A 13,768-nucleotide genomic window follows, 5' to 3' on the forward strand; every position below is an offset into this window, starting at 1 on the left:
AAGTTCTTGGAGAACTGTCTCCTGTAAGAGGGACCCCACAGTCTCACAGGAGAAAGACCCTTCTCCCTGAGCAGAGGAAGATCTCATGGGACGAACTGACCAAAACCCCACCTCCTGTCTTCCTGTGTTCTCAGTGGGAAGGAGGGAGGGGTGGGGGAAAGAAAAGGTGGTTTTAAGACTTATTTTACTTCTTATCATCCTTCTCTGATTTTGTTAGTAATAAATTCACTTTATACCTCTAAGCTGAGCCTGTTTTGCCCTTGGAGTGTTTTCTGCTGGTCCTTGACTCATGGGCCCTTCTTTAATTTTTGCTCTCCTCTGCCCAGCTGTGGCATGGGAGGGGGAATGGGTGCCTGGCATTTGGCCAGTGTGAAATCCAACACTATCAGACACTAATGCTTAGGCAAACCTGATTCCCAGTAGTGGCTTACCTGATTTCAGCAATCTGTGCAAGCCTCAGGCTCTCTAGAACTGACTGAAGTCCCAGAGTCCTGTCTCATGACATCTGAGGAAACAGTAGAGGCTCTGAAACGTGAAAAAAGTACTTTTGATATTACTCTACTACTACTACTACTACTACTACTACTAATAATAATAATAATAATAATAATAATAATAATAATAATATTCCTGCTGAAATCAGAAATGCCCCAGAACAAAAGGCAAGGACAGATTTCCTGACAAAAGCAGCTGGGAAATTGTGTTATTTTTGTAAGAACCAGAATTGAATAGCCAAAAAGTGAAAAACAATTTTAATTGATAGAGAGAAATGTGTCCTCCTGTCTTAACAGCATTTATCACACTGTTTGCTCCCTTGTTAAGAATTCCAGGCTACTGTCTTCTGCTCTGCCTGCAGGCAAGGCCCTGCTCCTTTAGCAACCACAATTCTGGCATGTTTGTCACCAGTTTTGGCCTCCTACTTCAAGGGACAGTTGACCAGAGAAAAGGGACCCCTTGACTTACTCTGGTCTGGGTCCTATGACTTTTCCTATTTTTATTAGCATTTTTTAAAAATTAAAATATCAAAGAATGGCACTTAAGATTTAAGTACTAAGAGCCAAATATATTCACAGAGCTTAAAAGTCTCCATAAAACCTCAGAAGAAAAGATCAGAAATTTGAAACATCAAGGACTCCTCCAGTTTTGGGTTAGCAGTAAGTTTCTTTCAATATCCAGTCTGTCTACTGTCAAAGAGAATATCCACTGTTGCACTTGATAAGGTAGAAAACAATACACATTAATTACTGCTGGCTGTTGTCCTCCAGGCACTTTCCCTCTAAGTGGTGCAACTGGCTGTGACTATGATGGCCCTGGTTTGGGTCTGGATCTCCCTTTTCTCTATCAGTACTGTCTACTTTTCTCCCCATTACATGTAGAAATGCTTGTTCCTGGAAAGCCATGTGCTAGTTCAGGGAGAAAGGGGAGCTTCATGTGAATCCTGGTATTTAACCTGTGTGACAGACCCACACATTAAAGTAAGTGGTAGTCTTATTCTTCAAACTTCACATGAGATGCTTGAATATATATTTGAAAATGCTATTATGTTTAAATTGTTTTAAGAGTAAACCTCTGGGGAATTTGCTTTTTCTTTCATTGGCATAAGGTAGCAACAACTTCAGCAAGTAAACCTTATGGTGGTGAGGGCTGGAGTCTCACTCTATCAGCACCTACAGCCTTCAGGGACTGCAGTAAAGGGCATATTGTATGGTTAGTGGGGTTCTTTTCTGGTTTGGGCCTGGAAAGACACAGTGGCTGAAAAATACAAAGATATTTAAACAGCTTATCCTGGTTTAGATGCCTGGAGCCAGTGCTGAAGGGGTAATTTACATTTTTGAAAGTCCCTTCTAAGCTATAGCTCACTGTAGTAGGCACTGAAAAGCCTTTATTTCCATGGCTGGTCACAGAAACACCCCTACCTGGGTTTAGTAATGCTGACTATAGCAGAAGGGGTTTTTTTTATATTAACTGTCCACACAGGAAGTCATACTCTGTAATACACTTTCAGCTTTGTCATACCACAGTAAGTCAAAATGTTTCTGTACTATTTTTCCAGCTAGGCAAACTGAGAAAGTAGCTGGCCTGTGGTAGGATGACTAAAGGATTTTAACCTCTCTTGACAGATGACTGCAACTGTTTGTAGAAAATAGTTTTCTGGCTGGTCTATGTATGCACATCATTGCAAACAAGGTGTTTTACTCAGTGCCCAGACACTTTGGGTGCCACCAAACAGAGAAACTACATTTTTCTTTTGTTTCATGACCCATGATTTAATGCAGAACATCCATAGAAGCCTTCCCTAGCTAGACTTGCCATGGGACAACCTCTCACTAGAGTTTCTAGTTTTAGTTTTAGGTATTTATAAGCTATTTCCCATATTTTAGCCAAATTAATTGCTGGGGCAAAATAGCAAAAGTCAGTCTGCTTATAAAAGTTAGTGCAACAAAAACTTGGAACATGTCCTTCTCTGCATGCAGAATTTCATTCTAAAAGTCATATTTACCCAATCAGAATAGATAAATAAGACCAAATGGCTTATATGTCATTGCAATAAAGTTACAATAATCAAAACATGTGTGAATCAAATTATTCATCAAGAATCTAAGCAAAATCAATTTACTGGAATTCCTGATAACAACCCACACAGCTGAAATAAAGCATTCTTTTATATGTAATAAATTCAGATTAGAAACTAGGGGTTTTATATTTGTATCATAGCTGTTTCTCTTCATACGCTTGATGCCATTTGTCTGTGGTATGCGTGTGTGGGCATCATAGTGGTTTTGGATATTGTGTTAGTTTTGCATCACAGAAGTGATGTTTTGGGAGAGACTTAGCAGTTTCTTCTGTCTGATTGGAAACCAATCAGTAGCTGGTTTTGAGAATTGATAATCTGTTAAACCATAGGAAAGCTATACATGCTTCTGTGAAAAACACATGTTAAAGACTAAAGAAACCCAGGAACTCCTTTTTTTTCCCTCCCGACTGGCAAAGAGTTAAAGCCAGCCGGGCCCCTATCTCGGCCCCTATCTCCTCTGCCCCTGCCGCAGGACGCCCTCAGGACCCCCGCATTGGCTGCTGGGCAGGGGCAGAGGAGAGGGCATCAGCCCTGCCGTGCTGCCCGCTGACACCCTGGCTGCTGCGGCCCTGCCGTGCTGCCCGCTGACACCCTGGCTGCTGCAGGCCTGCCGTGCTGCCCGCTGACACCCTGGCTGTTCAGCCCTGGCGTGCTGCCCGCTGACACCCTGGCTGCTACAGCCCTGCCCGCCGAGACCCTGGCTGCTGCAGCCCTGCCGTGCTGCCCGCCGAGACCCTGGCTGTTCAGCCCTGCCGGGCTGCCCGCTGACACCCTGGCGTGCTGCCCGCTGACACCCTGGCTGCTGCAGCCCTGCCGTGCTGCCCGCCGAGACCCTGGCTGCCACAGCCCTGCCCGCTGAGACCCTGGCTGTTCAGCCCTGGCGTGCTGCCCGCTGACACCCTGGCTGCTACAGCCCTGCCCGCCGAGACCCTGGCTGCTGCAGCCCTGCCGTGCTGCCCGCTGACACCCTGGCTGCTGCGGCCCTGCCGTGCTGCCCGCTGACACCCTGGCGTGCTGCCCGCTGACACCCTGGCTGCTGCCCTCCTCAAGCCGCATTCCCGCCACAAGCTACCGAGTCCAGCCGGGGCCGCGTAGCCATCTACGGGCCCCAGGCAAGATATTGACTCTTGCAGTGCTTCAATCCTCCCGCAAGTGAGAGAACATGTCAGAAGTGTAGACACGTAAATAAACAACATGAAAACACCGAGGTCAGTGAAGAAAAAGTCAAGTCCCAGATAGGAGGGATGAGCCTTTAGTTTTAGGCTGAAATCCTCTTACAAAGCAATGGAGTAGGACTCTTTTTCTCCCTGTAATGCATGAAGGTTTGGGGAGATGAAAGTCTTCAAATTGTAGGTACTAAGCAAAGGCCCCCATACTAAAGTAAACAGATGTTAAAGTATCTGTAGTCCTACTAGAAGTTTGAACAGAGAAGAGTGATGAAGATCCTGTGCCCCCAGGAAGAGAAGATCTCTGTTCCTAGAGATGAAGATGGTTTCAGAGATTGACCTTTGCTTTTAAACAACTCATCTTTAAAACTGTACCCCATAAGTTGGCATGGCCCATAAACACAGCTGTGGGAGATGCGGTGAAAATAGGAGGGATTTCACAATTGCAGATTTCCCCAGGTGGTTGTTATTCGTGGAAATTAAAAGCCATGAAAGAACTGTTTTCTTGTGGAGAAGTCTCTATGATAGGAACAAGAGGGGCTTCTCTCCCTATGTGAACTGAAGAAAGACCATTCTAGAGGTGGTAAACTGACTGGAAATTTTAGGTTTTGTTTCTTTACATTATCAGCGGGAAAGAAATGTTTATAGGGGGAGAAGTGTTCTGAAGGTTGTGTTCTGATTCTTATTACTCTTTCTTTTAGTTACTGTTAATAATTTTTTCTTTATACGCTTTTAAAGTTTTGAGCCTGTTTTGCCTCTCTCCTAATCCTATCTCACAGCAAGAAATAAGTAAGTACATTCTAGTGAGTGTATTAATAATTGGCCAGGACTGAACCCACACTAATTAGCACATTAGCCAAGAAATCTCAAATTAGCAAACCAAAACCACTACAGATATTATACTTAAAATTTAGAATTAGTTTCTTACCTAAAAAAAGATAATGAGGATATTCCACTGTTTAGTTGGGGTTTTTTAAAACATATCCAGATAAGCAGTCTCAGTAGGAAATGATTTGGCAAGTTACTTGAATTTTTGGTGATTGGTGAATAAAAATGACTTGTACCCAAATGTATATAGAACTTTACATATGGAGTGAGTCACTCCATATGACTTTAAAGAAAAATAATTTAAAAAATCCCAAACTTTATTTATCATTCAAAGTGAAGTCATTGACTAAGAATTATTGAGAAACCAACGGGAAAATCTAGCAGAAAAAGTAAACCTTGCCTGAGATTCATGTGGTGTCTTTTGACAAGTGGTTCAAGTTAGGAGTCAACAGTTGGAAAACCTAAAAATTACCATCAAAACTCTTCAGTAAACACAACTTTACATCATTACTGTTTTTCACCTCCTGGCTCTTATCTGCTTGTGTTCTTTAAAGAAATGTCAGGGTCAGAGATGGAGATTGGTAGATGAGTTGTAGTATTACATCAGAGTCTACATAAACATAAACACTACTTTCACTTCATTGATGTCCCATGGCCTAAATGAAAGCATTGTCTAGTTGATTGATACTGTCCTAAGTTATAAACTGTTCTAAGATATGTTCCTTACATAAATAAAATATGAAGGGACTGATTTTTATGAGTCTACCTTTTGTACAGAAGAACATCTCACAAAATGCTTCGGCAGATTTTTAGGTTTCCTCAATTTGATTTCGCAAAAGATAGCAAGTGAAAAAAAGGGCTGGGCTGTGATTTCAAGTGCACCCGGAACCATGAAGGAAACAGACCAAAAACACTTTCAAAAATACTTTTCACTTGGTGGAGAGGAGTGTTGTTTATCTTTCATTTCTCTTACTGAGCACACTGAAAAAAATTCTGACTTGTTAAAGGCTACAAGTTCTTAGGAATTGCCTGAGCAGTTCAGATACTGCCAGCTGCCTGACAGCATGGAAAAATGTGCCAAAGACCTGAAAACATGATGGTGCATGGGAAGAATGAGATTTTTTTTGAAACTTATGGTAGTTTTTTTAAGTAGACCTGTACATCAGACAAGCATGCTCCTCTTGCATTGTGTCTTTATCTCGTTACTTAAAATGATGGTGGTGAGTTAAAAAATCCTTATGAAAAATCATTTCACTTATATCATTTAAAGCAGTTTACTCTCAGTTCACCTCAGTTTTTTTAGACAGAAAAACTGCAGTCAGGACAGTGTCAGGCTGGAGTACGATAATTTCAGAGGCCAGTAGCTTATGTTAAGCAGTCAGTCAATGATCCTCAATTCAGTTCATAAAAAGCTGTCTAAACAGCAAAATCCATAGATAAATTGATGAATACACACATACACATATACAAATGCATATGAGTTCTTTGGGTCTTTGCCATTTTACAGCTTGGTCTACTTTCCATTTGTTTTTTGCGGGTTTTTTTCATGTCTCTTCATGAAAGAGACATTGTTTTGCCTTGTTTCCTTTTTCTCTTTGGGAGAGGAAATAGACACATTCCTGTATATTTTTCACTTCATTTTGAATGGTAAGAGAGTCATAGTTTTCCAAGACAGATGCACAAGAAAAAGTAGAAATAAAAGTGGGAAAATAGTTTGAAAAGTCTAATTGCAATTGTTGTTCTCTACATTTTTAGCCAAAATTTACTCCTAGTCAAACATGTGAAGTCCAGAGAATTATTTAAAAATCTGTAAAATTAGGTTTCTTTAAAGTACTTTAAAATACTAATGAGTATCAATTTTAGTGTATAGAGCTAGAGATGCCTGAAAGTATTTGAATTTTTAAAAAAAGTAATTAAGTGACAATGTTTCAAGTCTGTAATCAACGAGAATTCTTTTGAGAACTGACTTATGAGTATAAAGGGGTGAGAGATCACTACATTATCAATAAAACCTTTGTCATCAATACTGAAGAATAGGGTGAATAACAATATTAAACATGCTCTGCAGTTCTTCACTTTCTTTCACATAAATGATGTGTTTACAAAACAAGATAAATAAATGTAAAAAAAAAAACAAAAAAAAATCAAGTAAACAAAAAATTATGGTGCATTACATGACTTTGCAGTGGAATGTGCTATTTCAAGCTTGGTACATACTGTGAATACCAGGATAAAATAATCTGTTCAGCACAGTGAAGTATGAGTACTTTTACTAGAGTGACAACTGTTGCAGGCGAAGCAGAAAAGGAAAGATTTCCCACCTACACCTCCCCTAGGTGGTACATGAGGAGATGGAAAGAGTTAAAAGGACAGACAGAAAAGCAGGTATCTAGTTTATTTTTTAACTGTTTGACAAAATACTGGTTTCCCTTAAGTGCATGTTTTGGGGACTGATCCTTCTCTCACCCCAGGAGCAAAACCAAGCCCAGGCACACGAGATCCTGCTTCAGCTGCACAGCCACCCCCGGAGGTTAATGCAAGGAGTCCTACGTGCGTATGTGCAGTAGTTACAAGATCCTGATGGCTTTATTACCCTTGAGGCCTCCTCTTCGGTATGTCAGTGTACTCCTAACCTGCAGCCACATGACGAAAATTAAACAAGGGTTTGTTGCATTTGCTGCTGTGGAAATATGAATTCAGTTGCTTCAGTTTCAATGGGATTTCCCTCCTCCCCCCACCCCTCCCCCCTTGTTTTTTGAACATTTACATTTTTATGAAAAGTCAAGAACATGAGACATTTGCGACAAGCAAAAAGGGAGGGGATAGCCCCCACTTATCCATTCCCTTCTGCCAATTCTCTCTCCAGCCCCCACCACATTTTTCCTCGTTAACTGTGTTGGGGCAAAGAGGTGGGAGTGAGGGAATAAAAGCATTCCTGCATGTCTGGAGGAAAGAAAATAGATAAAAGAGGAAAGTGAAAGGGGAGGGGAACAGCGGCCAGGGACTTGAACGGCCAGTGAAACGACGCTTCTCTGGCCCCCCTGTTCAGATAATAATTAACTCGAGGTTAAAGATTAATACTCAGGCAAAGCATAAATGTATAAATGGCCCGGGCAAGCCGAATGTACGTGAGGTGCCTCCTGCTCTCAGGCCGCCCAGCTGCCCTCGCCCGGCCCCTGCTCAGCGGCATGAGTGGCCCGCAGTGCGCGCTGAGCCGCGGCTGGCTCCAGGCGCTGCTGCTCCGGGCGCTGCTGCTGCTGCAGGCCGCCCGCCTCGCCCGCGGCGCACAGCCCGTGCTCTGCGCCCCCTGCACCCCGGAGAGGCTCGCTCTGTGCCCGCCCGTCCCCCCCGACTGCCCGGAGGCTGCTCGGCAGCCGGGCTGCGGCTGCTGTCAGATCTGCGCCCTCGGGCCGGGGCAGCCCTGTGGGGTCTACACCGCCCGCTGCCGCCTGGGACTCCGCTGCCGCATCCCTGCAGGGGAGTCCCGGCCGCTCTCCGCCCTCATCCAAGGGCACGGGACGTGCTTGCCCGCCAGCGAGGCCGGAGAGATGCGTACAGAAGAGCCGGCAGGTACCGCGCCATCGCGTCCCCTCACGGGCCCGGTCGGGAGCTGCGGGCACGGCCCTCGCCGAGGGCGGAAGAATTGGCAGGCGCGACGCGGGCTAGGGGAGCCAGAAGCTGGGAACAATGAGCGAAGTTAGGGAGGCGTCTGAAATATAGGGAGGCTGGAATGCACTTTCCAGGGAAACGTGCTCTGACCTGTTCCAGCTGAGATGCATCCTGGTGCCGAACCTAAGATGTTCGCAACAGGCTAGTACACTACAATCTGAAAACATGAAAACCCTAAAACATAATGATGGAACAATGAAGAATAACTACAATAAAGTATCTGGGAGGCTGCAGACAATTTTTCTTTAGTAGCAGACAGTAGCTGGAGTAGGACAAATGTTTTATAGGCTTTGGTTATGTCCATCTGTAAAAGTCATGATAGAGAATGAAAAGGCTTTGTGCCTGGGAATAAAATGTACCTGGAGCAATGGAGTGCTAGCCAAATTATCTTGAGGCAAAAAGGCATCTCAAGCATCTTAGACTCTATGATGGGCAGGAACTTCTTCAGTGTTATTTTAGTATTTTTCAATTTATTATTATTATAATAATGATTATGATTGTTATTATTATTATTTTCATCATCACTACTGCTATGTCTATGAAGTAGTTATTAAGGTAACTCGGTAGCATTACAAAAATAATCATCATTGACTCATAATAACAATAGCCATTAGTAGAAGTAAGTGGAGTTTCTCTCGTAGTTGAGGGGGTGGGGAAGGCAGAGAACAGTGACCAAATTGAGTATTTAATCTACCTGCATTATATTTGATTTGATTTTTCCAGAGTTTGCTAGATTCATTCCTTCCTTACTTTCTTTCTTCCTTTCCTTGCCTCCTCAATTTCTCACCTTCATTTTTTCTTGAACATTATCAATCTATTGCCTGTTTACAGCCTTGATCCAGCAAGTAATATAGATACATAAAAATTTTATCTTATGATGAATCTCCTGCAATTGCAAAGAGCTTCTCTTGCTTTCAGTGGAAGAGTTCACACATGCTGATTTAGGCACTGGTATGAAGGCCATGATCAGGCAGAAACAAATATTTTCTGCCAGTTCTTTGCTATTTGGTATACTGCAGGTCAGCAGGAGCTACTTCTGGCCCCTTCTTATTTATGAGGCAAGAGCACAGTACAGGATACCATGGGATGAGGTCTTGACCATTTCCTTTCATGAATAAAACCTGAAGTACATCACGCTGACAAAAATCTAAATTCATTACAAGTTTAACATCAATCTTTTCTCATTTAGCCAAGTTTCTACAACCCACTGTAGTCGAGAAGGTTTTTTTCACTTCTAACAGATGGGCTGCAACTTCATCTTTGGGATTCAAGTAATTTTGAAGGATCATAAAATAACAACTTGTTAGAGCATAGCTGCTGAGCCCTTCTATGAATTTATTATCAAAGTATAATTTGCCATGCTGCACATGTAATTTATTCCTACAGGATCTACTGTAATGGATGTGTTAGATATTACTTTTTCTTTTCTTTTGGTTGATCTTTCTTTTCACCTTTTTAAACTTTGAGAAATAAGTGCCAAATTTCACTGAAGATGTTTACTTTAATATCATCACTTCCAGATTCTATAGAACCTGATGATATGCCTCTGGAAAGCACTGAAATAACACAGGATCAGCTGCTTAACTATCAGTTGATGTTTCCCATAGGCCAGGATAAATCAATTCCCTGGAATTCCATCACTGCGTATGAAAACATGAAAGCAAAGAGAATATCTGAATTCAAGAAATGGAAAGAGCAGGTGGGTTTTCTTTGTAAAACTTTCAGAGACCATTTCAGTAGAGACTTGCAAAATGTCTGGAGACAAAATGACAAAATGTCTGGAGCCATAATAACATGTGTGCATCAGGTATGTCCTAAACAGACTTCATGCAGAGGCTGAATGTTTCACCATATTTACAATCAGATTATAACGTGCCCCCTTAATTTGCAAGAATCTATATTAAATTCTTGGACTCCTTTTTAGTTTTAGTTAAGAAAAGGCATTTTTCACTGGTCCAACACACAGCAAAATAAAAGGGAGTCCTATGAAGTTATTGATGAAACATCAATGCAAAACAAAATGTGATTCACTCTGACCACAAGGAAACACTATTAAGTGTATTCATGTAGAAAGAAAAAAACCTCAACAATTTAAGTGAGGCTCGACACTGCAAAATCCTTCTGGGTAATGAGAATGCATGGCCTTTGCAAGCAGGTTTGTGTTCCGCTTGAGAGCACCAGAGAACCATGGCTAGACAGGTCCCAGGCGGCAGCCGCACCCCTGCACTATGGAGATGGGTTAGTTGGGCAGCACAGAAGCTTTGGTTCGTAATGGTCACTGACAAAATGGAAAAGAAAAAGAAAACATATACTAATCACCACCCTACCTTAGGAAGCCTCATTCCATATCCAGAACAGGACTTAATCATTGATTGAGTTTGAATATGTACATGTGCTGTTAGCGGCAATTCTGATTTTTAAGGCTTCTGCTTTTCTCACCCTGAGCCACAGATAAACCCACAGACTGGAATATGACAGCTTATATGAGGGGCTAACATGGGAGGTTTTGCAAAAGCAGAGTTTATGGTTTCACTCAGAAGTAGAAATATTTATTCAGTTACTTTTGCTTTCTTGTACTGATTCAAATGTGTTAGGTACTATTGATGTACAGAAATTGTGACTTTGAAAAAGAGAGCCAGCAAATTGTGAAAACAGTGAATATTGCAAACAGTTCTTCATTCCCAGTTCCAAGAGCTTTGGGGTTTGGTCCCAGAGCTATAGAATGGCTCCATGTTGCTTTGGCAACAGTTCTGTCCTGTACAAAAGATAAAAAACGTTCTTGCACCATCTCTGTATGTCTCCTACCTATCTTCTATATATCAACACAGCATGAGCCATGGCAACCTGGAAAACGTGACCAATCTCATGTACCAGTCTTCTAACTTCCACCTCCCTGTAAGAGGAGAGATTGTATCCTCTAAGCAGTAATGTGTTTACTTAGTACAGGTTAAATTTTCTTGAGTGGCAATTTAAGGACTAAAATCTCCATGTTTATAGAACAGAAAAAACCTCAAAGAATAAAAACAAAGGTCTGAATGCAACACCAGAGTTCTCTGGGTGTGCTTCTACTGAAGAAAAGAAAAACTACATGCAAAACAGTCCAGTGTAGACTTTTTGCCTAATAAGTATTTTCAGGTTTTTACTGCCTATATTCTCATCACCTTTTATGTAGCTGATGTACTTGTGATTTTGGTATTCACTCTCCTGGTATTCTTGCAGAGTCCTTGTCAGAAGGAGCTTTACAGAGCCCTGTATAAATTGGTGAAGGCTCAGAGAAGCAGAGGGGAGATTTACAAATTTTACTTGCCCAACTGCAACAGGAATGGATTTTACCACAGCAAACAGGTGCGTGCCTTTTCCCCCCCTCTCTGCTCACAGCAGTGCTGTGACTAGCCTGATATAGCCAACCCTTTCACAGCCCTCTGCTCCCAAACTCACAAGTTTGCAGCTGGTAGTGAAAACGGGGATACTTAGAGCAGATGGTTTGTCCTTCTCTTCAAGGTGAGCTGCATGCTAGTGACTGTCAGCAATAGAGGCAAAAGTCTTTTCCCTTCACAAAACAGGTGTACTCAAAGCCTTTTCCAAAATATTTTAACCCTATCTGCTCCCATGTACCTGATTTGTTAGCATTCATTCAGTTGACATTAATTCATAAGATCTGCCATACTACCTGCCAAAACCCATTGAATATATAATAATCATTATGTAAAAAGAGGGCTCTCAGCTCACAGGCAGCAGAAAACCTACACAGGCAGTGGAAAAAAAAAACTCTTTAGAGTAAAATTAACCTTCTGAAAGCCTAACAAAAATACTGATTTGTGCTGCCTATGGATTAGGTTATTTGCTCATTTCCATTATACCCTCAAAAAAATCTTTTGCAAGTTACAGTGAGAGTAATCTGCAAAACTAACTAAAGCTCCAAACCTCAAGCCACACCCTGTAACCACAGGTCATGCACACAAATTTAGTAGGTCTGCATAATTCTGTGTCACCAGGACTCCTTGGTTTTGGGCATAGCATCACGGTGTGACTCACATAACACTGTGACCTGGGATCTAATCAACCGGTTTAAGCCCCTCCTCAAGAAAAAAACCCAAAACATATCACCTTTTTTGTCTCCTTGTGTGAAGAGACAGAAAATTCAATCACTGCTCTCACCCTATGAGAATGTATATTCTGCCATCCTTCATTTCTCACACTGGCACTGGGAGATACTGCTTTTTTCTGCTGCTGTTCACCAAGGGCTGGACAGTTTTAAATCTGAAGTTGCTCTTGTGATAGCTGAGCTTAGGTCTTGGTTCCCTAACCGAGTGTGTTGTTTAGAGGCTCTGCAGACCACTGCATTCAAAACAAGACTATGCATGGCAGGTCCCCATCTTCTGATCCTAATTGTGTCCATCACCTCTACTGGCAGTACCTCACAGGTAATCTTACAGTTACTTATTGTGTTTGGGGTTTTTTTTGCTAATACTATTCTAGTGTGAAACTTTGCTGAATGGAGAGTCTGCTGAATGCTGGTGTGTCTATCCAAAAAACGGCAGAAGAATTCCCGGATCTCCAGCAATTAAAGGAGACTCAGAATGCCAACAGTATCTCAGCTCACAAGAATAAAACTAAACCCCGAGGTTTTTGACACCAAGTTTTCTGTGGGGCCTGTTATAGTCAGGAACCATTCCAGTCAGGAGCCATTTCACTAAGGTAGTCTTGTGCACCTGATTTTGAGTGTATGAGTAACCCCATAAAGTAACATTTTTACTGCCCTGAGATTGCCTACATGTTTAAGTGACAAATGTGAGCTACTTCAAGATCAAATCCTATAATCTTGTATATTTGGTTTGTATAATATTATATATACTCTCATATGTAAAGCTGATGAATTATTTATTTTGTACTGCATGTATTTTTGTCTCTATATGTTGTTACTAATTTATATTCTCAAACACTTCATAACTTTATATTTAAATACTTAATATTACTGCGCTTAAATGTTGGAGGAATGTTGCAATTTAAGCATTCAAATGGCAAAGCTATTGGAAAAAATGGCTTGTAAACTTGCATTTTTGTACTACATATTTATAGATGTAAAACTGAATTTTTAAAACTAGATTTCAGTAGAAAGCATGCTTAGAAACTTATTTAAAACATGTTTTGTGAACATATTATGTTACTTTTGCACCTCTGTTTCAATGCCAGTCTGTTTCTTAAAAAATAAATATTATATACCGAAGCTCCTGATGGGACAGTATTTGTATATTTTTTAAACATATGCACTGGGTAAATGGCAAAACACAATATGATATTCTGCACCACCTTTGACGATGTAAGTCGTTCACAATGTTGACAATATTATTTAAAATGAGCTTGAGCTATTTAAAGTCTTCTGCTCTGCCCTTGTCTCTTGTTTTCTGTTTGTTTCCCTTCAACAGTCTGACCTCAGCAGGAAAACAGGCAAAAGTCTTGCAAATCTGCCTCTTGCATGCCATGCTCCTTTTACATTCAATGAGTTTCCTTCTTTTGGTCTCCCTGCCCC

The 13,768-nt window shown here is 41.5% G+C and overlaps 1 protein-coding gene across 1 annotated transcript; it reads left to right on the forward strand.

The window, feature by feature from the left end:
- The first annotated feature begins 7,673 nt into the window (after nt 1-7,673).
- IGFBP1 (insulin like growth factor binding protein 1) lies at nt 7,674-13,567 on the forward strand. The gene is made up of 4 exons (XM_054274093.1): nt 7,674-8,139; nt 9,759-9,937; nt 11,458-11,583; nt 12,718-13,567. Exons 1-4 carry the CDS (start codon nt 7,674-7,676, stop codon nt 12,847-12,849), a joined length of 903 nt encoding a protein of 300 aa, XP_054130068.1. The 3' UTR covers nt 12,850-13,567.
- The last annotated feature ends 201 nt before the right edge of the window (nt 13,568-13,768 follow it).

The sequence above is a fragment of the Melozone crissalis genome, unplaced genomic scaffold (assembly GCF_028551555.1).
Source record: "Melozone crissalis strain CALT ecotype California unplaced genomic scaffold, PUWL_Pcris_2 ptg000016l_1, whole genome shotgun sequence".
Lineage (NCBI taxonomy): Eukaryota > Metazoa > Chordata > Aves > Passeriformes > Passerellidae > Melozone > Melozone crissalis.